We start from the raw sequence: 25954 nt of genomic DNA, 5'->3' as shown, positions 1-25954 counted from the left end.
CTGTTTCTGCAGAGCACAGTGAAACCCTCAGTTTGGGATTCTCCATTTTGTCTGCTAATTAAGAAACAGTGTTGCAGGCAAGGTGATAGAAGGTGTCAGACAAGAGCCTATGCAAGGAAATGAACACCTCTTTAATAACTATGCAACGGTGATGCAAGGACAGAGTGTTTTGTGTTATTCCTGTTTATTGACAGGTGCGATATTGGGGGGAAAAGGGAGCACTGTAGACTTCCCTGTTTTACTGTAAGTGCATGTTTTCAAAGGGTTGTGGGCATGATGTGCTTGACAAAATTGTGATAATAATGTTTGGTTGTAAACTGACAAAATCACACTATTTGACAGCAGGCAAGTGAAAACCCAAACAAAAGAAATCCCACAAAAGAGCAACATCTCCAGTGAGCTCTGCTACACTGGTAGGCAGACTGTGCCCCTCCTCTGGGATGTTCTGGCTTGTCTCTCTGCTTAGACACTCTGGTATTCTCTGACTGAAACCTCCATCTGTCCTGTTCTCTCTAAATGAAGACCACAGTGTGGAGTGGACTATCAACTAAAGAGCTCAGGGCCCCTCTGGCCTCTTATGGCTCTGCTGCAGTTAAGACTGATATCTCTTGGTTTCAGGCACAGGTAGCTCAGCATTATATAACGTGAGTTTTCCCAGTAAATGATGAGCCATGACTGCAGTCATAATTGCAAGCTTTAGTACAGAATAACTGTCAATAGACCATGAAACAATGATCCATACAGTTAGAGGCATTCTAAAACTGCTTTCTGTAATTTATTAAGCTATGGCTCCAATCGTTCACTCCCTGGCAATGTCAGACTTTAAACAAAAATTTACTTTTAGAGTACAGACAGAAAACCACCATCACATGTTCAGCTTTCTAGAGAGACTGTTAAAAGTAGGTAAGCCTTTATGAAAAAAGGAGGTTTGTGCAACTTTTTGCTCAAAATTCAATGTATTTTGGGACACATGGTGCTTTAGACGTTAAGAGACCTTGAACTGCAATGTCTCTGGTGCATGTCATTCTCTAAAAAAAACAACAACAGAGAAATAATCACCACAAAAATTCCATCCGTTTTGTCTGTCATGTAAAACAAAAATATGAAAGCTTAAGATGTTTTGCTTAGTTAGTTTTAAAGCCTGTGTGGAATGTTTTTATGTGATTATAGAGTTTTACAAGCAAACCTTTTTTTTTTTTTTTAACCATGCAATGCTGTCTGCCAGAGAGTCTTTTTTGATGCTACTATTGAGAACCTTCAAAGCCATAAATGTTCAAGTCTTACACACAGGGCTTTTAATTAAAACTTTTACATAAGATTTTATTGACTTTGTAGATACAGAATCCTCTGTGAATGCACATTTGCAGATGTTATCACTAAATGTTACAAAAACGATATCAGTCATTGCAACCTACACAGATACTTGTAACACAAATACTTTTACTCCTATTCCAGTTTATGAGAATGTGGTTATTATGTGATGAGATTACAAAATCAATTCTACAATGGAAGATTTGCTGGAGAAAGGATTGGAGCATAATGTCCCTTTGGTTCAATCATTTAATTTCACAGAATTATTCTGCTTCTTCAGATCGCAGTCGTTTATCCTGTGGGCTATTAGTCTGTCTTTGCACAGACTTACATAACTGTCTGAAAAGTGGAGGCATAATTTACCATAATGTACTATGCACACAGTATATCTCTCCTCAAATCTCTTTTTCATTTGAAGAGCTTTACTCCAAAACAAGGTTTATAGGGTACTATAATATTTGAAAAAACACCTACTCTTTATTGATTGATCGTAATACACTTAATTACGAAACAGATTAAAGGAAGATTGGGTATTCACATATGACATCTTATAATGAATCCTCTATACTTAAAGGAAAAATGGATGTAGCAGTTTGGAACATTGTTATTAATGTGCTGCTCATTCTTTTTTTCACCTTTTCACATAATAGTAATATTGACCTGGTTTAAAAATGGAGGAGCCAAAATGTATCCTGACTTAGAAATAGAATAACATTTTGAAGGACTGCTGAGTGGTGCAATGCAGCTTTGATTGAATTGAGTTCCAGGTTTGCAGCAGTGTTGAAGGGATTCTGACTCAGTAAAGTCTCTTACTCAGCAGAAATACCCTAAAGAGCTGGTGCACTATGGGAGCTGCACTGGTGACGCCAGCAACAAATGTCACTCTGTAGACATTCATCATATCCACTTAATGGATGTTCATTGTATAGTCTACACCTGCTTGATGCTATCCACTGAGATTTCCATTTAAACTGTCACTGTATCAGGGACAGCCACACCCACCCCTAAGGCAACATAGACTGGATACAGTGGCACTGACCTGCTTTGTTTTATGTCTTTAAATCCAACAAAATTCATTGCATGTTGTAAATTCAGTGTAACGAGCAACAGAGAGTGATAGCGATTCAGGCGGAGCTCTCCTCCAGCATAATTGGTCCTTGGCAGTGCTGCCTTCAGATTGCCGTAGTATCTTAGCCCTCTCTGGCCAATGTGCTGCCACACTTACGACCCATAACTAAGCACATCGTCACGCGGCTTTCTTCAGCTCGGGAGGCTTTTGAAAAAGTCGTTATTTTTCAGCTGAAGTGTGGAGAGCACATCACAGCCAGGAGCTTTTCCTAACTTCCAAGTGTGGCAGAGAAAGAGCAAGATGAAAAGACGGAGATAGAGAGAGCGAGACAGAGAGTGAGGGAGAGATTCTGGGAAGATGCAAGATGCAGCTGCCTGCAGGCTCTTATAGAAGACACCTGCCTGTCCTTTTCTTTAAACCTTCTTGCTACAGAGGTTGGCAGATTTTCTGGCCACTCTCCTACTCATGTTTTATTCAGACCAGTGATGCTTCAGCACAAGAAGGCCTATGTGCAACCAAGTAAGAAAGATGGATGTGTATATTTTGAGATGCAGGGCTGTTACTAAATCATATGATGCTTTGAAATGTCAGCCATATGCTATGTGTGTGTTTGGGGGATGGGGTTTGTAGAAGAAAGATAGATTGGGGAAGAACTGATATAAATCTCTTGCCACTAATTATGGCTACTTTGTTAAACACTTGCTAATAGCCTCTAGTGTTGCAACCAAAACTGCAAAAAAACATTATAAATTCAGCACTCCGCGCTGGCTCTCGTCTAATTTATCTAAAATGCACTTTTCTTTTGAAAAAATAACTGACATCTTGAAATGGTGCAAATTCTGCTCATTCTTAACCTTGCAGTCACCTTTTGCTGCCTTTAGAATTCAAACAAAAATCTAGTTACTGTAGACTCCATTAGAGTTTACATGCAAAACATTGCTACATGATTAACAGAGCATTCAAAAAACAGTATCAAATATCTGCATACATGTCTTGTTAGAAAAGCTGTGACCTAGACCTGACCAGCAGCTATGTAAAGCAGCTGGCTCTGCAGCAGAAATTTGTCCCATCCCATCATGCATCTGGTGTGTATTGATTCTAGCCTTTTGGACAGTGGTGCTAACTGTACACAGAGATTGCAACACAGAGCAGTACAGAGAGAGAGAGAGGCAGGTAGTGGTGGGCGGTGAATGAGTTTTTTTAGCTGCAACATAGAGCCTGGTATAAAAATTGAATTGTAAGACAGTGAATGCATGCACACATGTCCATACCATAAAAATACATTTCAATACACATTACATGTGCTGTATACTGTAAGACAAAAGCTAGGGCAAATACACTGGCTTCAACTTTGTCTATTTGCACTCAGGCCAGGTATAATAGTCAGACCTTTAGCCACCACTGTCCCCACACCTTTATACTGCACACAGAATCCAGATGCTCAGCACAATTAACATCTATATTATAGGTGTGTTGTTACTAATGTTCGATATGCCAAAGAAGACCTGAGAAGACCCTCAGCCTATAAGGAGCTGACCTGTGTGTTGTGTCTGCAAAGTGCCTAGAAAAAAGCAACCAAAAACATATTAGTGCCATTTCATGCTGTACTTGTACCAGTTAGTCATTCAGCCTTACACTGAAAGTATCTGATGACAAAAAAAAGCCTGGACATGCATTAGTTTTGTGTGAGTGTTAACCACAAAGGAGTATTACAGGATCACAATGTAGACAAAGAAAGAAGGAATGCAGGCACAGACATGAGAAAAAAGGTTAGGTTGACTGTGTGCACACATATGATACAGACCCAAAGATGTCTGATCTCTTTGGCAGGAGAGTGCTAGTGGAGTATCAAAGAAGGTAGCTCCTGTAATTGGGAGAGTTTCTTGTGTGTAGCATGAGTCTGCAGACAGAAAGCAGATGGGGCTGTAGTTAAGCTGCTGAATGATGGGCAAATAAAAACAAGCAGACAAGCTCTTCCAGTGAGACGGATGCTGTGTCAGCAGGCAACACACACACAGCACATTAACAAAGGACTATTATGAGCGCGCAATACATGTGTGCAAACATGTGTTCCCAAAAGCACATGTATGTGTCTCGCTTTATCTTTTGGTTAAAAATCCATAAACAGGATCCTTGGGTAAACAGTAATGATTCTTGTTCTATAAACATGGTCATCACTCAGGTGCTAGTCCAGATGACAGTGTGTGTGTGTGTGTGTGTGTGTGTGTGTGTGTGTGTGTGTGTGTGTGTGTGTGTGTGTGTGTGTGTGTGTGGCTGGGCTGACAATCAGTTTCACAGGGGCAGTAATGATTGAAATCAAACCTGTAAAGTAGATCAAGCACCCATCTACACCACCTACATCCCATAATGTTTTATGACAGGTGACACGAACATTGATCTCTGCACAATCACTGACAGCTATTATATCATTATGTCTTTGTGACTGTGCACAGAGCCATTTAACTGTGGGGTAAATTAGATTATTGCAGATGTTAAACAGGGCAATGCAATAGAGCAATGTTTCATACATGCTCTCTGATTCCATTAGAATCCCATAGGGTATCTATCATTTGTATGCTACAGCCTTGTCTCTGCAAAAGTCAAACTAGAAACAGAGACTAAATCCCCATGGAGACGACTGATGCATGTATGGGCTAACTAAGCTCAGTTTCAGCATCAGAGAATAAAGCATCCGCTGCTAAACAATCTAAACAACTAAGCTGGCAAGACAAACAAACTCACTACGTAACAAAATGGATTACACAACTCTGCATCATTGAAGCAGATGCCGTACTGGCAATATGTTGGTTGTAACCTAATTTAACCTGTTGGATATTAAAGTGCATTTTCTGTTCTCTGTGAAGCAGCAATTCATTGATGAAAATATGGATACAGTCCATCAAATTTTACAAAAAAATGTCTTCTCAAAAACATTGATGCCGGCCTCCTCCTGTGTCACTCTGTATACTTTTTATTCATTTTTGTTATCTATGTAGAATGTTCGGTTTTAAAACATTATACAGACCCTGAAAAGTAAACACTGTAACAAAGACAAACAAAAGCAACTGTCTTGTCCTGAACAACACAAAGCTAATTGCTTAGTTCATGTTTCGGGTCCTTGGCAGCCCTGACCATTTATCATTATAAAGCACCTGAGCACACAACCACAAGACTCTTGGTTTCCTTGGCAATAAGCATGCTAAACCCTGCTACACTTATTCTTCAGGTGGAAGTGAGTCAACAGTGCTGTTGTACAAATCGCCCCCGTACCATTCTCATGCTTTGTATGAGCTTGTTGTAGAGCAGGGATATAAAAAAAACAGGAGCATAGAGACAAATGATAGTGTCCTGCCATTGACAACAAGCTTGTCTCCACAGGGCAATGCTTGTTGGCATGAGTAGAGAAGCCTAGAGAGTTGCAAATGCTTATCTGAGATAACAAGCTGGGGGGCCTTTTTTATTCAGCATTCATTCATTCACAGAAATACAACACCAAGTACCTTTGCTATTTTCCACCAGTGCCCTGGCTCATATTGCATACCTGGGAGCTGCCAATACAGCTACCATTGTTGACCTCTTAACAGCTGCACTGGAGCAAGGTGCAGTCACCCTGTGAATAAACTGAGCCTCTGGGCATAAACACTATAACCTCTTGAATACACAGCTTTAAGATAACACAAACTCTTCTGAATGTCCTTGTAAAAAAGGCAGCATGGTGGTGCACTGCTGAGTACTCCAGCCTCCTCCCACAGATGTAAAAACATGCAGGTTATCTTAATTGGTGACTCTAAGTTGTTGGTGTATGAATTGTTGGTTGTCTCTATACTATATGTATCCTATATGTTCAGTGCCAGCTGAGATGGACTCCATATCCCCTGCAACCCTCTAGAGCAGGGGTGTCAAACTAATTTTATTTCAGTTAGTTTTCAGACAAACTTTGAAGATGTCACTTTTGGGTTTGAGAATTGTGATGGACATTTTCACCAATTACCATCTTAGAGACTGCATATTAAATCAATAATGTAGAAAAAATGATTGACATATGATTCAGTAATAGCAATAACTGTTAGTTGAAGTTGTACAGACAGACCTGCTTTGCCATTAAAATAGCTGATGATGTTGAACAGTGGATGTTTACACTGTGCGTCACAAATCTAAACTTAAGTTTTTGACATTAGGTTTCCACAGAACACAATAGCATCACTGTAAATGTGATCCTTAAAGAATGCTTAACCTAGTTTCTTCACACTAACACATCCAATAGAGCAAAACCACCCTTATCTAATGGCATTACAGGATATAGGCTAAAACATGAAATGACTCAAATGTAGACATTTTAGAAAACACACACGAAAAACCATTAAACACATAATACATACTAGCCTGGCAGACATCCAAACACTACAGTGGATTATAGGCGTGGTACTGTTCTCACACATTTTGCTGAGTGGATGAATGGGTGTGACTCCAGCAAGCTGAAATGCTGGGGCTAAGACATTGTCTGTATCGTTGTAACTGCTCTATAGGACTTTTTCATTTTGTATTTCAGAATATTGGTATCATGGGAAAAAACAACAAAGGACCTGATGTCATTCTAGTCACTACACATGTGGGCACAATCAAATCATCCTTATGAATGAGACGAATAAGAGAAAATCATACTTGATAGTGACTGGTACAAACAACAAAGACCCATCACAGATTGTTAAATGACTGACATGACTATCATGAGATGTATTTTCGGCAGTCTCGTGGACGCAACGTGTATCCTAATTGCACTGTAGTGCAAAAGATCTGAATCCTGTTGACTCAGTCAGCATAAAATGCCAAGTCACCATGGTAACAGAGGATGCAACCCGCTTTGAAAAGGATGATAGAGAGAGAAGACTATATTCACCACCAGCATCATTGCAGGATTTGTTACACCTGTTAAAAATGCGATGATTAAAATCTTTTTTTAAAGCAAACCGGATATCCTATCTGATTTTGTGTCCCACAACCACTTCCAAATCTCGGGCTACTATGGGTCACGTTGAAGCTTCTTGACATTATGTAACACCGTTGAATTACAGTGGTAGAAATAAATTACCAAGCGCCGACGAAATCACAGTTCACACATGAAACGGCGTTCAAAGCTGTGGAAATGCAGATACAGTTTGATTTTTCCCCTCATGCTTTTTTGCGCCAGACGCAACCACCAGCATCATTCTACAAAGTTGCGTAACATTTCAGGCACATTTACGGGAATGGACCCACAGCAGTCCATTAATAAATTTTGGAGCGATAAATTTCACAGCACAACTGTAACACAAGTCCTCAGGAATACCAGAGTCTAGGGTATAGTCATATTTTTAAATTCGGGTAATAACCCCCCTCCCCCCACAGTCCACATCCACATAACGACATAACATCTAACGTGAAGATTTGGGGGCAGGATGGATCATAAGCGCCTACCTGTCCGCAGGTTGAAGGAGAGCCGGGCTTCAACAAGATATGGGGTGTCGCTCTTTGAGCGAAGTCTCCTGATCAGTCGGCGGTCTGTGCTGCTGTCTGGAGAAGTCGCCATCAATTTGAACCAGTGTCCGGTAGTGACTGCTGGCCGACCGGGGCAGACGCAGAACCGCGGCCACTAGCACTGTGGGAGGTAGCTGTTGATGTAGAAGAGGAGGGAGATCACACACACATCGAGGGGGGTGGAGGGAGAGAGAGAAAGAGAAAGAGGGGGCGGGGGGGGAGAGAGAGAGCGAGAGAGAGAGAGAGAGAGAGAGAGAGAGAGAGAGAGAGAGGCGTTGGTGGAGCACAGCATAGATGGGTACAGTGAGAGAAAAAATCAAAATAAATGTCCTAAAAATGGCAATATAATGCCATTAAAAAAAAATCTTAGTAAATCTAATGTGTGACAGACCTAGGCTATCCTCATTGTATTCTTTGTAATGCAAAATTAAGTTTTACATTATATAGGCCTAGATAAGCAAACAGTTAATTTTTTTTTCTCCGCAAAGCAGGATACACATAAACACAATAAAATCACAAAAGCACAATAAGACTTGAGTGGCAATGTCAGATTATTTGTCTGTCGAATTCTCTCTTTTTCCTTCTTATTCTTATTCTTATTATTAGGGCAAGTGTAGGCTACTCATTATGCCCATCATGGATACCCAATAAATTATGTGAAAGATATTTTGGAATACAAAATAAAGATATTTTATGAAAATAGTCAAAAGTCTGCCATAGGCATAATTGGTACTTTGACCCAATTTAAGCCCATGTGTGATCATCCAAATAAAGTTCACGACTTGATTTATTTAGGCTACAAAATATAAAAAAATATTGATTTCAAAAAATTGTAGTAAGTAAGTAAGTAACTGTAACTGTAACTGTAACGCATTTTACATTTTTTCTCAGTAAATATAATGGATTACAATTAAATTACATAACGCTATTTCATGTAACTAGTTACTCCCAACACTAGCTGCGCACGCACACAAACACACACACAGATATACACATGCACACACAATCCACAGACACACATGCTGTTGCCTTTGTTTTTATTTAAACCTATTTTCAAGATAAAACACAAAAAACGGAAGTCATTTTGAGAATGAATGAATCATCCTGGATGAATCACACGTACTGAAGTCCGCCACCAGATGGCCCGCCTAAACTGCACACTTTTTCCTCTTTCCTCGCCTCCATTTGTACTTCAGCTTCTCAGCTTTTTTTCTGACACGCTATTTACGACAGTGTGGCATGTTTACGACCTATCCAGTTAATTGCAGTGATAGAGGTAAACAAGCAAGCTCTACGACTCTCTCCGACCACAAAGTGCGAGCATTACCCAGCACGGAAAGTCTGAACACGTTAGAAAGGTAAGTACTCTCATACTGGTCATGTTTTCGTTTAGGGTATCTGGAAAAAACACGTTTCTATGTGCACGTTTGTTCCTTTTTTATGTGACAGCGAGCACAACAACAAGCTAACAGTTGTTCACGAGTAACCTTACGAGCAACCTCTTGTGAGGAGTTTTATGAAGGATAATGTCAGCTAAAGTTAACGTTCACATTTGGGGGGTGGGGGGCGTATCCAGGGTGGCCAACAAACAGCTGTAATGATGAGTGTAACTTGTGCCAATGACTTTAGTTGCACGGCACTTGCTTGGACTCAAAGTTGTTTTTTTACACACTAAGTTGATCAACCTGGAAAACCTGTTTCGACACAAACTGTTCTTGTATTGGTAACACAGGGTGCGCCCAAGTGTGTTGGCTATAGTTTGTCTTAAAAGCTGCTTTTTACTTTTACTACAATACACCTATTCATTTTTATGCATTTAATCGGTGCCAAAATCCAGGCTGCCTTACTTTTTGTAGCTACTGTAGTGTGGCCTACATTAAACAGGAGAACAATGTCACTGCTATGATTGCACAACCACATTCTTGAAGCTTGTGTGTTCATGTTAATATGTTGAAGTTGTGTTGTTTGAAAGAAAACTTTGTACAGTCAATTGCACAAACACAGGCTAGCTTTTCTTACTACTTAAGTCAATCCTGAAGTGCCATACTTAACAGCATATTTTTACATACTGTAGTACATAACATAGTTTTCCAGGTTTAAAGGCTGCATTACAGTAAAGTGATGAATAGATTGTTCTACCGATTCTATTATTTGTCTTTACACACTTGGTCATTATATCCACATTAATGATGATTATTTATCAAAACTGTCATTGAGTAAATATTTTGTGAAAACACCAGTAGCAGTAGTCCATCCTTACAATATTGTTGTGATATCTGATTTTGTCCATATCACCCACCCCTAAATGTTCCAACATTTTATTGTAGCTTTAAGTTTAATAGTCATAACTGAAAACACTGTCTTTATGGGTGCACTTTTCATCAAACAGATATTTCTACTTACAAGTCTTGTGGATCATTTTGTAAACGTATCCCACAACTTTTCAATAATTTCATACTAATTTTTTACTCTCTGTTTATTGTTTTCTATTCAATAGTGACAATGTTGCTCCAACATCGAGGTGTCATTGCATTTGGTCTTCGCATGTGCTCTACGCATGCGACGGGAGGACCTTTGATGGAGGCAGCAAGACCTAGCTCTGGTAAAATGAAAATTGTTAGATTCAAGGATTATATTATGTAGCTTTGCTGGTGTGTCAGGTCAGTACTGGCCCCGTTTTAAACTTTGAATATCAGCCACGTGGGTCATCTTTCCTTAAAGAAACATTACATGTTCAAATAAAGTATGACTACTAATTAACAAAGGGAAAAATATTGTTGGCAGATGTAATAATTAACTCATTGCAGCTCAAGTCTGTGGGAGAAGCACCAAGAATTGTTTGATATACTGTATAAATAATAAATAGTAAACTACTTATGATTATCAGTAACAGTATCAGTAAGTACTGATTTTGATATTGTGAGGCGGGGGATGTTTTTAAAAGCTAAAAATTGTTATCAAATATTAGATATAATATTATATCTATAAATAATAGACACAGTGTATGGCTTTTGGCTGCCTCAACTGTTACTTGTCTGACTTTGATTGGTATCTAAAGGTTATATATTCAAACCTAGTTTTTCCTCTTACTTTCTTAGACATGTCTGAGTTCCGCAAGGTGTTTTCCAAAGCCAGGCATATAGCAATCATCACAGGAGCAGGTGTGAGTGCAGAAAGTGGAGTACCAACCTTCAGGGGAGAAAATGAGAAATGGAGGAAGTGGCAGTCACAGGTAATTTCCAAAAAATCATAACAAGTGCATATACTCATAAAAACCTGTGTATAATTAATTTATTGTGATTTTATTTTGGTCAAAGTTTTGTATTTGGTCTCATTTTCAACTGTGGAGAGTTGTTGCTGTGGAGTAGGTGCATTTTATGTTTACATAACACCTTTTCACAGCTCAGTGGATTTATCTTAATGGTTGCATAATATGGATTCATGTTGTGGGTTGCAGCAAGATTTCTCTTCAGAAAAGAATTGAAAAATTGTCTTTCAATCAAAAAGATATAATCTATCTCCCTATTTGAGGTGTTTAAACCTAATATACATTGCATTTCATCATCTGTTTGCATTTCATCACACTTTTGAATGCTGCTTTCTTAGCCTTTGAGCTTTGACCTAAAAACATGCCTATGTGGATGCTTTCCTAGGACCTGGCTACTCCAGAGGCCTTCTCTCGCAACCCATCACGAGTCTGGGAGTTCTACCATTACAGAAGGGAGCTTGCGTTGAGCAAAAAGCCCAGTGCTGTTCATCTGGCTATAGCAGAGTGTGAGGCCCGGCTGAGGAAACAGGGACGCTCTGTGGTAGTCATCACGCAGTGCATTGACGACCTGCACCGACACGCGGGGTCCAAACATGTGCTAAAGATTCATGGTGAGAGGCAGAGACAGAACATCACAGTCATGATTGTAATAATTGTAGAATTATTTTATTGGAAAGGCTAAATAAATTCAAGAAAGTTATTCACACCTTTGTTACATCCCACTTAGACTACTGTAACTCTTTGCTTGTTGGTCTCGACCAGTCAGCACTGCGCCGTTTACAGGTAGTCCAAAATGCACCCGACTGCCTGCTGACTGGAAAGAAACGGCGTGATCATATCAGTCCCGTCCTTTCATCTTTGCACTGGCTACCTGTTAATTTTAGGATCCAGTTCAAGGTTTTATTAATAGTTTTTAAGTGTTTAAATGATCTGGCACCATCTTATTTATCAGAGCTTGTACAGCCTCACAGTACTTCCAGAGCACTTAGGTTGACAAACCAGCTGCTCCTGGCAGTACCTCGGTCCAGACTCTCTACTCGTGGGGACAGAGCCTTCTCAGTGGTGGCCCCAAAGCTGTAGCACAGCCTACCTTTCCACGTTAGAGCTGCACAGTCTGTTGAACACTTTAAGACACTGCTGAAAACCCATCTTGTCTCGTTGGTATTCAGTCCCAGCTAGGCGAGAATCCTTGGCTTTTTATTTTTACTTTTACAGTTTTTTAAATTGAGCTCTTACTATTCCTTTTATTGTTTTATTTATTATTATATTTGTGTATGATTAAATTGTATTTTAATAACTGTACAGCACTTTGGTTCAACTGAGGTTGTTTTTAAATGTGCTTTATAAATAAAGCTTGACTTGACTTGAAATACTAAAATTAATGCTAAATGAAATTCACATATTTTAAATAATGTACAATTAAGTTTTAATTTTTTAATTTGAACAAGTTGCCATTTAGAGGCAATAAATAAATAAATAGTTGGGAAAAATCAAATATAACTCTATAATGTATTGCTTAAATCTGCTGCTCCACAGTTGCTGACTAATGGAAACTTTGACAGCAGCATTGTGGTTCTACTGGGATGTGGAACATTTGTTAGTCTCTCAAACAAACACCACATGGACCCACAGTTATTTTCTTACTTAATGTCAGTGGACCAACTCCAGAGAGTGTTGTGGTAAAATGAGTTTAAGCTGCACTTCACTTCGTTGTAGAGTGGTTTTCACCTTTACATGATTATTCCAACATTATCGCAAAATAGTCTTAAAATGAGTACATAATCATTTCTTTACAAAAGACTTGCTTTCATTAAGTATGAGTCAAGACATGAAACTAGTGTTGTCAAAAAAATCTGTGGAGAAGGAGATGTTTCTGTGACTCCACAGGGTCCAAATGAAAAACAGCTGTGTTTTCTGTGTGTAACTGCAGGCAGTCTGATGGAGACACGCTGTGTGAGTTGTAGACATGTGACCGTGAACAAGCAAAGCCCCATATGTGCTGCCCTTAAGGACAAAGGGTAAGAGGCAGTCTGGAGTATACATGTGCGCGCGCCCACACAAACACACACACACCACACACTGATAAACACACAAGATTTGTAGCCTGATCACTTCAGCTTGACCTCTGTGTGGATAAAGCTGACCCTGATGTGTATAAAGTGCCATTTAACCCACTGTGTTTGATCTCTGCATGTACAGAGCACCTGGACCAGATGTTGCTGATGCCCAGATTCCTGTGGATAAACTGCCAAGGTGGGAATACTTTCATTTCATATCAGTGACATTGAGTGCCAGATTTACTAAGCCTTTTATTCTTTTATAATATATAAATATATAAATAAGTAATGCTGACTCTGCATTCCTTCAGATTTACATATTAAAGGAGCAGTGTGTAGAACGTAGTGGCATCTAGCAGGATGAAGCATAAATTGAATATAATATTCATAATACAATATTATGAAGCTAATGTTTTAATTAGATTGAACCCTCAGAATAAGCCCTGTATATCTCAAAAAGGAGTGGGTCCTCCTCCACAGAGACCACCATTGTTTCACCACCAAGTTTCAACAGTAACCCAGAACAGACAACCCAAACACTGGATCTAGAGAGGGCCTTTTGCCTTTGTGAGTTTTTCGCACCCAGCTTAGATTGTCTTGCACACTTGGAAATTAGTTGCAATCTACAAGTTCACCACTAGATGCCACTAAATCCTACACACTGGTCCTTCAAGATCTGCTTAATCTCTGCGGGCCAGTTTTACATGGAAAATTCTCTGTCTATTACGAGCATATGTAAGTGTTTTAAAAAGGAAATATTAAAAGGAGGGTTATGATGGGTAAGAATTTAGGAAAAATCACAATGGCAGTGGAAAAAGATTGACCCAATAATAACAAATAAACACAATAACTGAATACTGTATATATTTGAGTGTTATTTTAGTTTTCTAGTTGTCTTTGAGACATCAGTCATATGAGCCACCATCTCCACCCTCCACCTGCTCCACTTTTAGCTTCTGTTGGACCTGCTGCTCCTTCCTGCTCTGCTCTCTGTTTCTTTTAGATCTCTCACCATCTCTTGCAGTAGTTTGTTAAAAGTGGTGATTTGCATTTTGTCCCAGTTCTTCTTTATTTTCTTTTAAGTTTATTTAATATCTACTGTGCTGTTACATTGTATCCTAATATAAATTGACCTGCAAATTAGGCTGCAGATTATAACATAATTTAATAAGAAATCAAATTCATCTAGATAAATGCCTTGGACTTACTTACTTAATGAGAGTTTCTGTGCAGCATCACTACATTATAATTTTAAAATATAGTCAAATCCAACCACTGAACTGTGCTGCTCTGTTCTCATTCACTTTACAGATTGTTGCCTGAGGAAGGTCCCAGGCACTGGGACCTGGTTGTGTAATGAGCTGCTGTCTTATTAAATCAGTTTCAGCACAAATTAAATGAAAAGTGCAGTGCAAATTTGTCCTCTGATTCGAGTACTTATCTCTGGCTGGATCTTTACTTGGTCTTCTCAGCCTCATCTAAACTCCAATCTCTCACTTACACGTCTGTACAAGAGTTTTCATTATGGTTTGGGGAAACCTTATGCTTTACTTGATCCTCATGTGTTAATAGTGAAGTTAGGACTTCCACTTGGGGGCAGTGGTGTACTATGAATATTTCAACTTCTTAGGCCATCTATGGACTGTGACACACATAATTAATCAAGTAAAGACTGTTTAATGCTGCTGTATCAAGGTGTGACGACAATGACTGCCATGGTCTGCTGAGGCCTAATGTTGTGTTTTTCGGGGAGACTCTGGACTCTCATACCCTGACCAAAGTGGAAAAAGAACTGGAAATCTGTGATCTCTGTCTGGTGGTGAGTTATCCTCGTCTTTATGTGTGTACATGCCTTATACCATTCTTGTGTAATACCATTATATAACACAATATTTGTTCAGAAAATGCAATGTTTTGACATGAATTTCAAGATAAACTAAGTGTCATTGTCCCCCGTTGTTAACCCGTTGTAGGTGGGCACGTCTTCAATCGTTTACCCAGCAGCCATGTTTGGCCCACGGGTTGCATCCAGAGGCATCCCAGTGGCGGAATTTAATACGCACACAACACCAAAAACTGAGTACTTCACGTAAGTTTATCAAGTGATTCAACTATGCCATTTATTTGGGTCTATAATGAATGAGGGTAGCATGAGAAAGTGTTCATGGAAAGTGAAACTATACCAGCTAATGATCCATGCACATACTCATTATTAGTGAGATTCAGTAGCAGCAGAGGCACATAGAGTCCACTTCACAGTATTTGTCATCTTTAATCAGTCACTAGGTTCTTCTAACTCCTAGCATGACTGCATGACTTTCAAATGTTCTAATTTTAAGTATCTCCTTGTCTTTCAATTTATCTGCGATGTGGCACAGGTACCATTTCCAGGGTCCATGTGGAACTACACTGCCTCCTGCCTTGACACGACATGAGTCAGAGGTTATTTAAGCCCAGTGGGACTGATTTAACAGACAACCATCAGTGGCCTCTTCTACAGTCTAAAGCAAGCCAAAGCTGTAATATTTCATTAATATTAATATTAATATTTTCATTGCATTTTTTTCAGTCCAAATGTTTGCCTTAAAATTACTTAAGCTTGGCAGAGGGAGGCTTGTGTGTAAGTTGTCTTTTTAGATCTGTCAATACTTGAATATATAGTTCACTAAACTGAAAATGGGATATTGTATCTTTTACATATTTGCTGTGTAGATTTTATGCAGGTATTAAGAAGTTTGATATAACAAAGGGAATGCGCTATGTATGTAGTTAATTGCATAGGAAGCTATCTCCTCATAACAGAAGGTGTTGCTATTCTTTACATATCATATTATTCACTGCTGGTGAGTTTGCTATATTTTGGATATACTATGCTCTAAAATTAGGCGGTACAATGGAACAACATACTACTTCCGGTTCCAGTGGAGCATATTCCTACTCATTCTTTCCAATGAATGAAGAGATGTACAGACCATAACTTAATCTTGTGCCTTTCAAGCTGTTTACACAACCTTGACCAAATTCTCGCTTTAAACCTCAAGTGCAAATCAACCGCTGTTACAGAGATTTAGTGTAGAGAGTTTTGCTGTTGACCAAGGACAGAGAGGATAGAGAGATGGAAATATATTTTCAAGCATAGCCCGAATCAGCATTATTCCCTCCTTGTGCTCTTTGGCTGTTTATTAGTCTGTCAGTATAGTTACATGTCATGGATTATTCGTGATACATTTGATATATTTTTTACACATTTAAATGCCTGTTTTTGAACAAAATGTGTTCAGTCACTGTAGATGTACATTGTTTAAAAAAAATGAAAGCAATCAAATATTTAATTAAAGATGATATTTTTTCTTTACATATTTGCTTATGATCATACAATTTCTCAGAATGTACTTTATTAAAATTGCCATTGCAATGATGCCGAATGCAATAATTAAAACACTAAATATATATTTGCTGTTTTTGTGGATTATTTTCTGCATTATACAAGGCTTTTGTTGACCCACAGTGGAGTATACTGTATGTGCTAAAAAGGAACAGTAGATGCCAGCATCTAGCTTTCTATCCCAAATGTAGAGTATATAGTAATATATAACTCTGCTCTGAGAGGAACACAACATCCTTGTATCCATTTAGATTCTTCTCTTAGTAGCTGATCCAAGTTGAGGAAACAGTGTTGGTGTCAATAATAATGATGCTGAAAATGGGAACAGTTTGAAGTGTAAAATAGTACCACTTTTAAGTATTATTGAGAATTTTTTGTTATTGTTGAAATCTTTAATTGAAATGATTGCTTGCAGGAAAGAGTCTTCAGCTGAGGGGTTTCCTTCAATTTCTCTTTTCCTTTGTGTAGGGCTAAGGAAGGTCCTTAGATTGTGGTTTAATGCAGTGGTGGGGGGGGGGGGGTTCATCTTCATTAACTGACTGGAATAATATGGTTAAGCCATTCAGTGGAAATGAGAGAGACAGAGGGCTAGGAGTCATTTAAATTAGTTGTGGAAGGTTGTGTTCATTAGACAGTGTTATGATAATGTAATGACAGTCATAACGGAGTTATCTCAAGAGAGAGCTCTAGTGTGTGTGTGAGAGAGGGAATGGTGCAAGTGAGCATACACGGGTACATAATGCAACTTCAATATCTCGGGGCGTCACTCAGGGTTAGTTCATTCCATGCCCACTGTAGTTTCAGCACTCTCATAATAACGTTTTTGTCCATACAGCATTGCAGCACCACAAACATGCCACAGTTGGTCCACATTGGTGAAACAGCACATGTGCTGCGAAAATACCCTGCACTATTTCCACTGAAGTGCTATTCCATCTCCACTGTGGCGCCTCACCACTTGCTTTCTCTGCTCAACAATTAGCATCCAAATCAAATCCCTCTGTTGAGTATCACCAACTGTTAATGTATATCATCATTATCATCATTGCCATGATTAGATTTCCTCATTTCCTCTTCTATTACTGCTGCTTCCCTTCAAGGAGAGGTAAGGCCAAGTCCCATTTGTCATCAGAAGAAAAAGTACATGGAGAGGCACTTAAGAGAAATCTCAGCCATCTGATACAGTCATTTCTGCCCTGTTGTGAACAAGGCTGTCAGAGAGCAGCCAACTCTGCTCCCAAATCATGCAGCTCATTCATGACTGTAGCGCAGAGGGTTGAAAAAGTGCAAGTGGAAAGGTTCTTGTCTGACCCGAAAGCCTTGGGGTTAATAGACTCATCATCATTGGTGGCAGCCCTGCAAATATCCCTCTGTCTTTTTGAATGAGGAGGCAGATTGACCGGGAGATGGTGTGTGTGTCTGTGTGGAGGCATATATTGGTTTTAATGTGAGTGTCTGTGTATGTGTGATTGACTTCATGACTTGTCTTGTTAGAGTCTCTGTGTTTGAAAAAAAAGCTGAGAGTGGTATCTGATGGAGTTGGATGAGTGTGTCTTTGTGTGTGTACTTGCACCAGAGGGAAGAATGTGTGTGTGTTTGCCCTGTATGTGCACTGGTATGATTTTTCTCTCTGTATGCAGACTGGCAGAAGTGTCAGCCCAAACCAGGTCAGGCTGGTTGAGTAGCTGTGAACATTACACAGATACACATACTGTAGCTTTACAGTTACACAGAGCTTGTCAATGTCCGTTAGGCATGGCATGGATCACTCTGTCTATTCAGTAGTACAAAATCTGTGTTTTGAAACAGAGGTATTTTGTTAAAATACTAATGCCGTTACTGGAGCAAGTCTAAAATAACTACTTTTACATTTTAACTACATTTTAAAGGATGGATAACACATTGTGTATGAAGCTAATGAGATTGATAACATTGCATAGATGGCTGCTATATCATCACATACTCATATTTTTAAATTTGTCAGCCAGGCTACTGTTGCCAGGGCATTAAAGCAGGTCAAAGTTGTTCTGTTGGAGGAAACAGTGTTACTGATCTGTTTCAATCCTCCCTGTGGCATCAAAAACATTTTTTAAATTGGTTAATGACTAGCTTGGTGCTTATTTAAGTAAATACAATATTTTTAATACCAGTCTGGGTTCAGAAGATGTTCCACAGCCAGTCCATGTTCACCTGACTGATAGGACAATAGGTTATATACTGTATAGGCGTGGTCCTAATTGACCTTCAAAGGACATTTGATACAGTAAATAATTTTATGCAAGAAATAACAGGGTTATAGATCTGATATCTTTGTAGTTAGTTGGTTTAAATCTTAACCTAAGTAATCATATTCATTATGTACGTACAGTATAAATGCCACTTTATCATATTCAGGAAGGTCAGGTGTGGCATTCTTTATTAGTTGGAAAAAAATTTCATATGACAAAATAAGATGAAAAATAACCTTACGATATTTAGAACCAGCTGTATAGTTCAGAGAAAACCGAATGGCAGCAGTTTAAGAAGGCCTAGGTATTTTCTATTTATAGCAACTGTCAATTCACAACACTGCAGGGCTTTGTATCACATGCAAACTCACACACCTTCATACACATACACACACATATACAGTGCTAGCAACACATACTAATCTCCTCACAGTCTCCTCTTTCTAACCTTTCCCTGAACTATGTGTGTTTAACAGTCTTGGCTGTGATAACAAAGCTTTACAGTTAATCCTTTCGTTGCCATTAGAAACCCCCCACCCCCCTTATGTTTGAACCTCTGTGATGAAAGCTTGATATTCTCACAATGAGATGATGAACAGCCAACTATTAATAAAACTGAGGTGAGGAAAAGAGCCAAAAGCCAGTTTTCATATACCGGCTGAAGTGTCATTGCCATTGCCACAGCATATCCCTGAGTTATACCGGTGCATCTATGTAGCCTGATTGGAAGAGACTTGTTGTTTGAGAAAGGCTAAGATGGGGGATCAGGTGCAAGTTAATCTGCTCTAACCCTGCACTAATTAGGATCGAGGCTAGCAGCCACTTTCTCCTTCTTATTGATCACCAGGCCCCATTTCGCTTAGAGAAGTATTTGGCTTCTGTGAGAGTGGCACAAGGCACACATAGGATGGAGCTCTCCCCACCCTGCTTGCTGAATCTTGTTTGTGTCTTTGAAATTCAATATCCACTTTCTATTTAACATCAGGCCTTTCCAAGTGTTGTTGAGTCGCATCCGTTAGGCCTCCAATCAGCCGGCCCTGTTTGTGCCAGTTTCCTTGATCAGTAGTCTCTAACTGACCTCATATGACCCACTCAATATTCATTGTATAGGTGTCTGTTAACCTGCAGTGCTCACATCTCTTTCTGTCTCTAGATTTCACACTTTTCATGTCTGCCCCTGTCTCTCTTTATCTTTCTCTCTTTCTCATTTCAATTCAGCTGAAGTAACCTTAAGTGACAGAGTACTTCCAAAGTAGTATGATTTCTACATAGTCAAGTTGCTACTAGCCAGAAACATGTGGTTGGCATGCGGATATTTACAGCTAATTCGTTTTTTTAATTATATAAATTTACACAATCCCAAATTTAAATGACTGTTATTTAATGTCACTGTGAAGGACAAATCTATGACCCAATATAAAGAACTTTTGTTCTCTCAAAAATCAAACATTTGTCCCAGATTGGCCTAATAATGAAAGTGAATAATTCAAGCCAAATGTAGATGCCATCCCCTTATAATGTTGATATGGCAACTGTATTAGAAGTAAGTTGTTAATTTACTCATCCAGTAGACATGGATCAACATTAGCATTTATTTTGAATCATGGTTTTGCTTACTTGACTAATTTTAGTTAGACTAACATTTACTGTCATTGTAGCTCTGTTTTGGTCTCCATCAACTAGCCTGAGCTGCTAGACTCCCTATACTATGGTCACCAGCTGGTTGATAACTTTATCTTTGTGACAATTGGTGCTGAGCTCATAGCGTACAGAGGATTTATCAGAGCTTTTTCATTGAATACAGCTGCTGCGACTGGACACAAGGTTGTTAAAATCAAGATAATGAGCTGAAAAATGCTAAAATGACACATTTTGGTGTCATACAACTTGCGTCTTATTTTAGTAGTTACCTACCTGTATTAATAGTACTCGTGTTGATTGGTAAGATCTCGGAATGGTGCAACATTTTTTTAAAGTCGGATGAGACAAAGACAAGAACATAAGGAATTATCTCTCCAAATTTAGCCAAACAGAATATTTAAAAGAAGGTGAATGGTTAAAACATACCATAGTTTTTGAGATTCGCTCACTTTTAGTTTCACCACAAAAAGTGTTTTATAGCTAAAGTTGTTAGCTTGTTTCCAACCCATCTGATTGTCTGAGTGCTTGTTTCTTTCCTAATTGCACTTTGCTGTGGTGAAGTCACTATGTTCCCACTATGTTTTCCGCAATTACTGGTAAATAGGATTTCATCAGAACTGTTAGAGATAATGGCCATTAAACTACTAAATTAAGGCCAGAGTTGGAATCTTGATTCGATAGCCCCTTTGATAGCCTGAACAGCCTGGTTAAATGTTAGAATAAAAGCAGTACAGTTGATTTCAATGGTTAGGTTGGTGTGGTGTTGCATTTCACACTACCTATTTTTTTTTCTTTGTCTTTATCTCCTACCTCATGTGCTGCACAGTGAACACTGGCCTACACTGAGGCGCTCAGATTCAGTGTGGCACGTGATACTTTGGTAGCAGCCATAGTGGGAGGGGTTTGAGGCACATGGACTGGACACAAATACACACAGACAAACACACGCACACACATTCACTCACACATTGCCTCTCCCAGATTACTTGAACTATCAGAAGCTTTAAGAGGATTTCACAATGGGAGGGTGCTGCACTTGAATCTCATGCACCTGATGGCTATTGATCCATCCTAAAGCTTTGCACACAGATGCACATGCGAAATGGGCACAGTTGTTACCTCTTGTCATTAACAACAAGCTTCTGACCTTGTGTCTTCATTTTTCAGTGCTCAGTGTCATCAGAGGTTCTACTCTGTAGAATTGAATTCAGGCCTACAGCACAATACTTTAAAACAGCTTAGTATTAATCTGACCGACTCACAAGTTTGAGTTGTTGTACAGGAAGCGTCCAAACAGTAATCCACATCTTATTAAAGAAGAATAGTATGAGTAAAATCCTGAGTATTAAACTTTCTTTACACAAATTGTGGTTCCAGCAGAGGTTACCATTGAAATAAATCTCTCCATAAAGAGTACACTCTCGCTGTTGGGCTCATTAGCAATGCTGATGTGAGTGGAAGATTAGGAGGATAGAGCTGTCTGTAATGGAGGAGACACAGAATGCGTCCCACAAACATGTAGGTTGATAAGCAAAAGGTTGTAATCAGCAAGCTGTCATGTCATGATAATATTGTGTGTATTGTTTAGGGATAGGGAGATACTGCACCAGGATTACGTTTGATGGTGATGCATTAAGTGCAATTTTTAAGAAAGCCAGGTTTGACCTACATTTCCCTCTCAGTTAAAATACAAAAATGTAGACTGTGTCAGTGGTTTTCACATTAACAGCTGCTAAAAAGGGAACAGATGAAGATATAACCAGCCTCATGTTGAAGATGTAAAATGCAAGACAATGAATTTTGACACCAAATATTGAATTTTGCTTGTGCTATTTGTAAATATTTAATATTTCATGCAGGTTTTGCCTTCCAACTGTTTAACCTTTCATACATTACTATTGAAAAAAGGAATGCAAAATACTCATACATCTAAGATCATTTTTATGTTAAAATAATATATTTCAGAAATTATCCTGTGAAACCAAAAATTATTTCCTGAATGGAGATGAGGCCGCTGACCCCAAAAACAAAATGAAAAAAACATTGAATTATTGAATATTTTACATAAAAAGTGTTTCTAAACAATGCTGCTTCCTGGATCACAATTCAAAAGTAACACTTGCTGCATATCTGCAGTTATTACACGGTGTTGATGCTTTTTACAGGACAGGATCCTGAAAGCGAAACAGTAACAACAAGCTGTTAACATTTTGTGCCATCGTCTATCTACTTGAGAATGTGTCTGTGACCAACACATTTTCAGCAGTACTTACCTGACAAGACTGAACTGTGTTATATGAAGATTTTTTCTGTGCAGTCCAAACATTTAGTGACCTTGCTGTCATCAAAAGGTCCATCAAAAGATGCATTACATCTCAATCATGATGGAATCTGGGATATAATATAGCTTCTACATGTATCTGTTGTGACTGTATACGGGAGGTGTTTTGAGGAGGAATGAAGGATAAGCTTGTGGATTTTTCCCCCGCGTCCAGTTTTGATTTGGTAATTATGTGCGCATTATGTTTTCAGCCATGACAAATGGAGTTCTGCAGGTTGCTGCTCAAGGCTAGATTTGGACTCATTTCTTTTTAAGTTTATTTGAAAAATTGCTGACTTGTGGCCATATTTAATTTATACTTTCTCTTCTATTTCATGAGCAAAAGAAAATGATTAGATTGATCACCATATTGTGAAAGAAACACAATGTAATATGTATATAAAGCCCATATTCTTGAGTTCTCCACCATTCATATTTGGCATGTTTTCTCTTGTCTTTCCAAGATGTGGCTGTTTCTCTGAGGAAAGAGGAGCAGCACACCTGACTGCTGTGGAAAAATGTTTTTCCTTAGCACTTTTTAATTAAAGCTGACATTAGCTAATTCACAACACACATTGCCAGTTCCTCTGGGGTCTGCCTTGGCTGTTTCATTTGCTGGTGTTGAGCCAATGTGTCTGTGATTATAAGACCAGCAACGCTTCAACCACATCTGGACACTGGTGGGACTTACCAGCTGCTGGGCTATCATTACAGATCATCACTTGATGACAGTGTAAAGCACTATTTAGGTAGCAGCTCTGAACATTCTTTTGGATGTGCTCAGCTGTTTTCATTCATCCACTTTTTATCCTTTTTATCTCAGACCAAACCAATACCATGCAAGCTATCTGTTTCCATATTCAAAAACACCCTGCTGGTTGGAGAATGAGGGGCTGTGAAAATCTTTTTGAAGCATTTTAGAGAGAGGGGAGAGGGTGATATTTCTCAGCGCTCAATTCACAAGAAAACATTTGAGATATTGACCAAAGGCTCTATAAGAAACAAATTTGATAGCAAGCATTTGCTACTGTAAGATCTCCTAAATGTTATAGATCAGTTTTTGGAAAGAAGCTATACAACTGACATGTGGCGGAGAAGATTTTAATTGCTTGAGAGCTCAAGCTGTTGAGTCATCAAGCTGTTATTCAAATAACGATTTTGCAATGTAAATATGTCAGATACATAATCAGCTGTTTTTACATCATTTCAGATGCTCAGCTGTTTCATGTTTTTCAGTGTGAGAGGATTTTTTTGTGAGATGAAAGAGCAAGAGACCGGAATAGAACAACAGACAGATGAAGTGGAGACGATTTTTTAGTGGAGAGGCATGCAGCAGGAAGCAGGCTGCTGTCTCCTTACCCGATACCCTTGGAGTACAGCTTTGGTGTGTGAACTCCCATAAGACCTCTCTTTGTTCTCAGAAGATGAGGGCTGGCAGAGTGTGACCATGCACTTATACCTGAAGCCATCAAAAAGCAGAAGGAATAACACTTTTGTACTGTACAATGCCTCAGCTCTCATTGCCCCCAATGTTCCTGGTCACAAACAGGCCAAGAGGTCCTTGTGGGTATACTGTACGCCTTTACACAAATGCAAATAAACTAGCTGTCAATCAGCAACAGTCAAAAAAAAAGTACAAACCTGCATGTGCAGATACATAAATGGCAATCTGAATGTCAGATTTCCATCTTGTTTGAATGCACAGTTTGACATTTGCTTCAAAAAAATGTGCGATGAAAAACAGCAGCGTTCATTATTGAGATTAAGCGGGGAGCTGCTAAACAAGGAATATTGAAATATTGATTAAGGTGATGACATTAAATCGATGCCAGATTTATTACACGCTGGTCAACATACTATAAATGATTACACTGTTTTTGGTTAATTTGCATGTCACCTTTGCTCGGACATATCAGTGTTTTCTCAGTGTAAAAACCTTGTGGATGAGACATAATATCAGCCTAAAAGCAATGTGTCCTACATCCTGTGCCCCACATCTTTCTCTCTAGGGAGAAGGGATAGATAACACAGAAAAGTGAGACTGGCAGGCAGGCGAGAGGGATAGGTAAGGGCCTTGGATGGACACAGCAACAGAGCTGTAGCTTGGTCGAACATTTAGTGTGACAACAAGAATTTCACACATCTCGTAAGATTTCAGAAATAATATCAACTAGGCCTGCAAATTGAAGATTACTGTCATTATTAATTTATAACCTATTTTTATTGTTTTTTATTTTATTTTAATATACTAAAATAGATAAATCACAATTTCCAAGAGCCAAAAGTAACATCTCCAGAATGCAAGAAAAGCTGCAAAACCTCACATTTTAGAAGCTGTAACTGCAGGATGTTTGGCATTTTTGCTTGATAATTGACTTGAACAATTATCAACATTTTTGCAGATTAATTTTCTGTCGATTGACTAATTGGTTAATGGACCAATCATTTCAGCTTTAATATCAACTCACTTGAGCCATTTGTGCACAGAGAAGCGAAAAAGTTTACAAATTACAATCATAAAACACTTGTTTGGATGTTTCTCCATGAGCAGGCTATAGCTTTTTATTTAGCTCACCCCATCCATTTCTATTACTCTTTGTTTACCTGTCACACTTCATACACTCATTCAATAGCTGAGTTAGATCAGTAAAAGCTAGAATACAAACAGCTAAGAGGGACAGAGGCCATGTGAGAGTCCTGGTAGCATGGTAGAGTGCTGGACTTTGGCATGGGCCATCCATCTGTCACTTTCTTACACCCTCCCTGGCACTGATGGTTCATGGTAATGGCAGCCTGTGATGGATGACTAATCTTTCCCTAGTAATGAATGAGACACCACCCCCTGAATACCAAAAGGGTGCTGATGGTGAGGGTGGCTGCCTCATTGGCAACACAGATATCATACAATGAGTGGTATGCAAGCATGTTACCCCGTGTCTGTGCCAACCATAGCTGCCAGTTTAGCACTATCTCTGGGATGAGGATTTCATCATAGTCTGAAAACATTGACAGATGAGAAATCTATTAATTCTGCTTTCCTCTCTCTCATCCTTATGTGCATCTGTGAATCCATCTGTGTGAGTGAGGATACCAGGAAAAGGAAGAGCATAAATGAATGTTTAAAAAAAATAGTAATTAGATTGCACAGGGTATAATGATGG

General features: G+C 38.9%; 1 protein-coding gene across 1 annotated transcript; it reads left to right on the top strand.

The window, feature by feature from the left end:
* Positions 1–9151: 9151 nt before the first annotated feature.
* On the top strand, positions 9152–25156 carry LOC128369210 (NAD-dependent protein deacylase sirtuin-5, mitochondrial-like). The gene is made up of 10 exons (XM_053330209.1): positions 9152–9252; positions 10392–10496; positions 10993–11126; positions 11548–11773; positions 13093–13180; positions 13362–13415; positions 14915–15038; positions 15193–15308; positions 15598–15750; positions 25147–25156. Exons 2-9 carry the CDS (start codon positions 10397–10399, stop codon positions 15668–15670), a joined length of 915 nt encoding a protein of 304 aa, XP_053186184.1. The 5' UTR covers positions 9152–9252; positions 10392–10396; the 3' UTR covers positions 15671–15750; positions 25147–25156.
* Positions 25157–25954: the final 798 nt, after the last annotated feature.

The sequence above is a fragment of the Scomber japonicus genome, chromosome 12 (genome assembly GCF_027409825.1).
Source record: "Scomber japonicus isolate fScoJap1 chromosome 12, fScoJap1.pri, whole genome shotgun sequence".
Lineage (NCBI taxonomy): Eukaryota > Metazoa > Chordata > Actinopteri > Scombriformes > Scombridae > Scomber > Scomber japonicus.
This window is presented reverse-complemented; position numbering and strand designations above follow the sequence as displayed.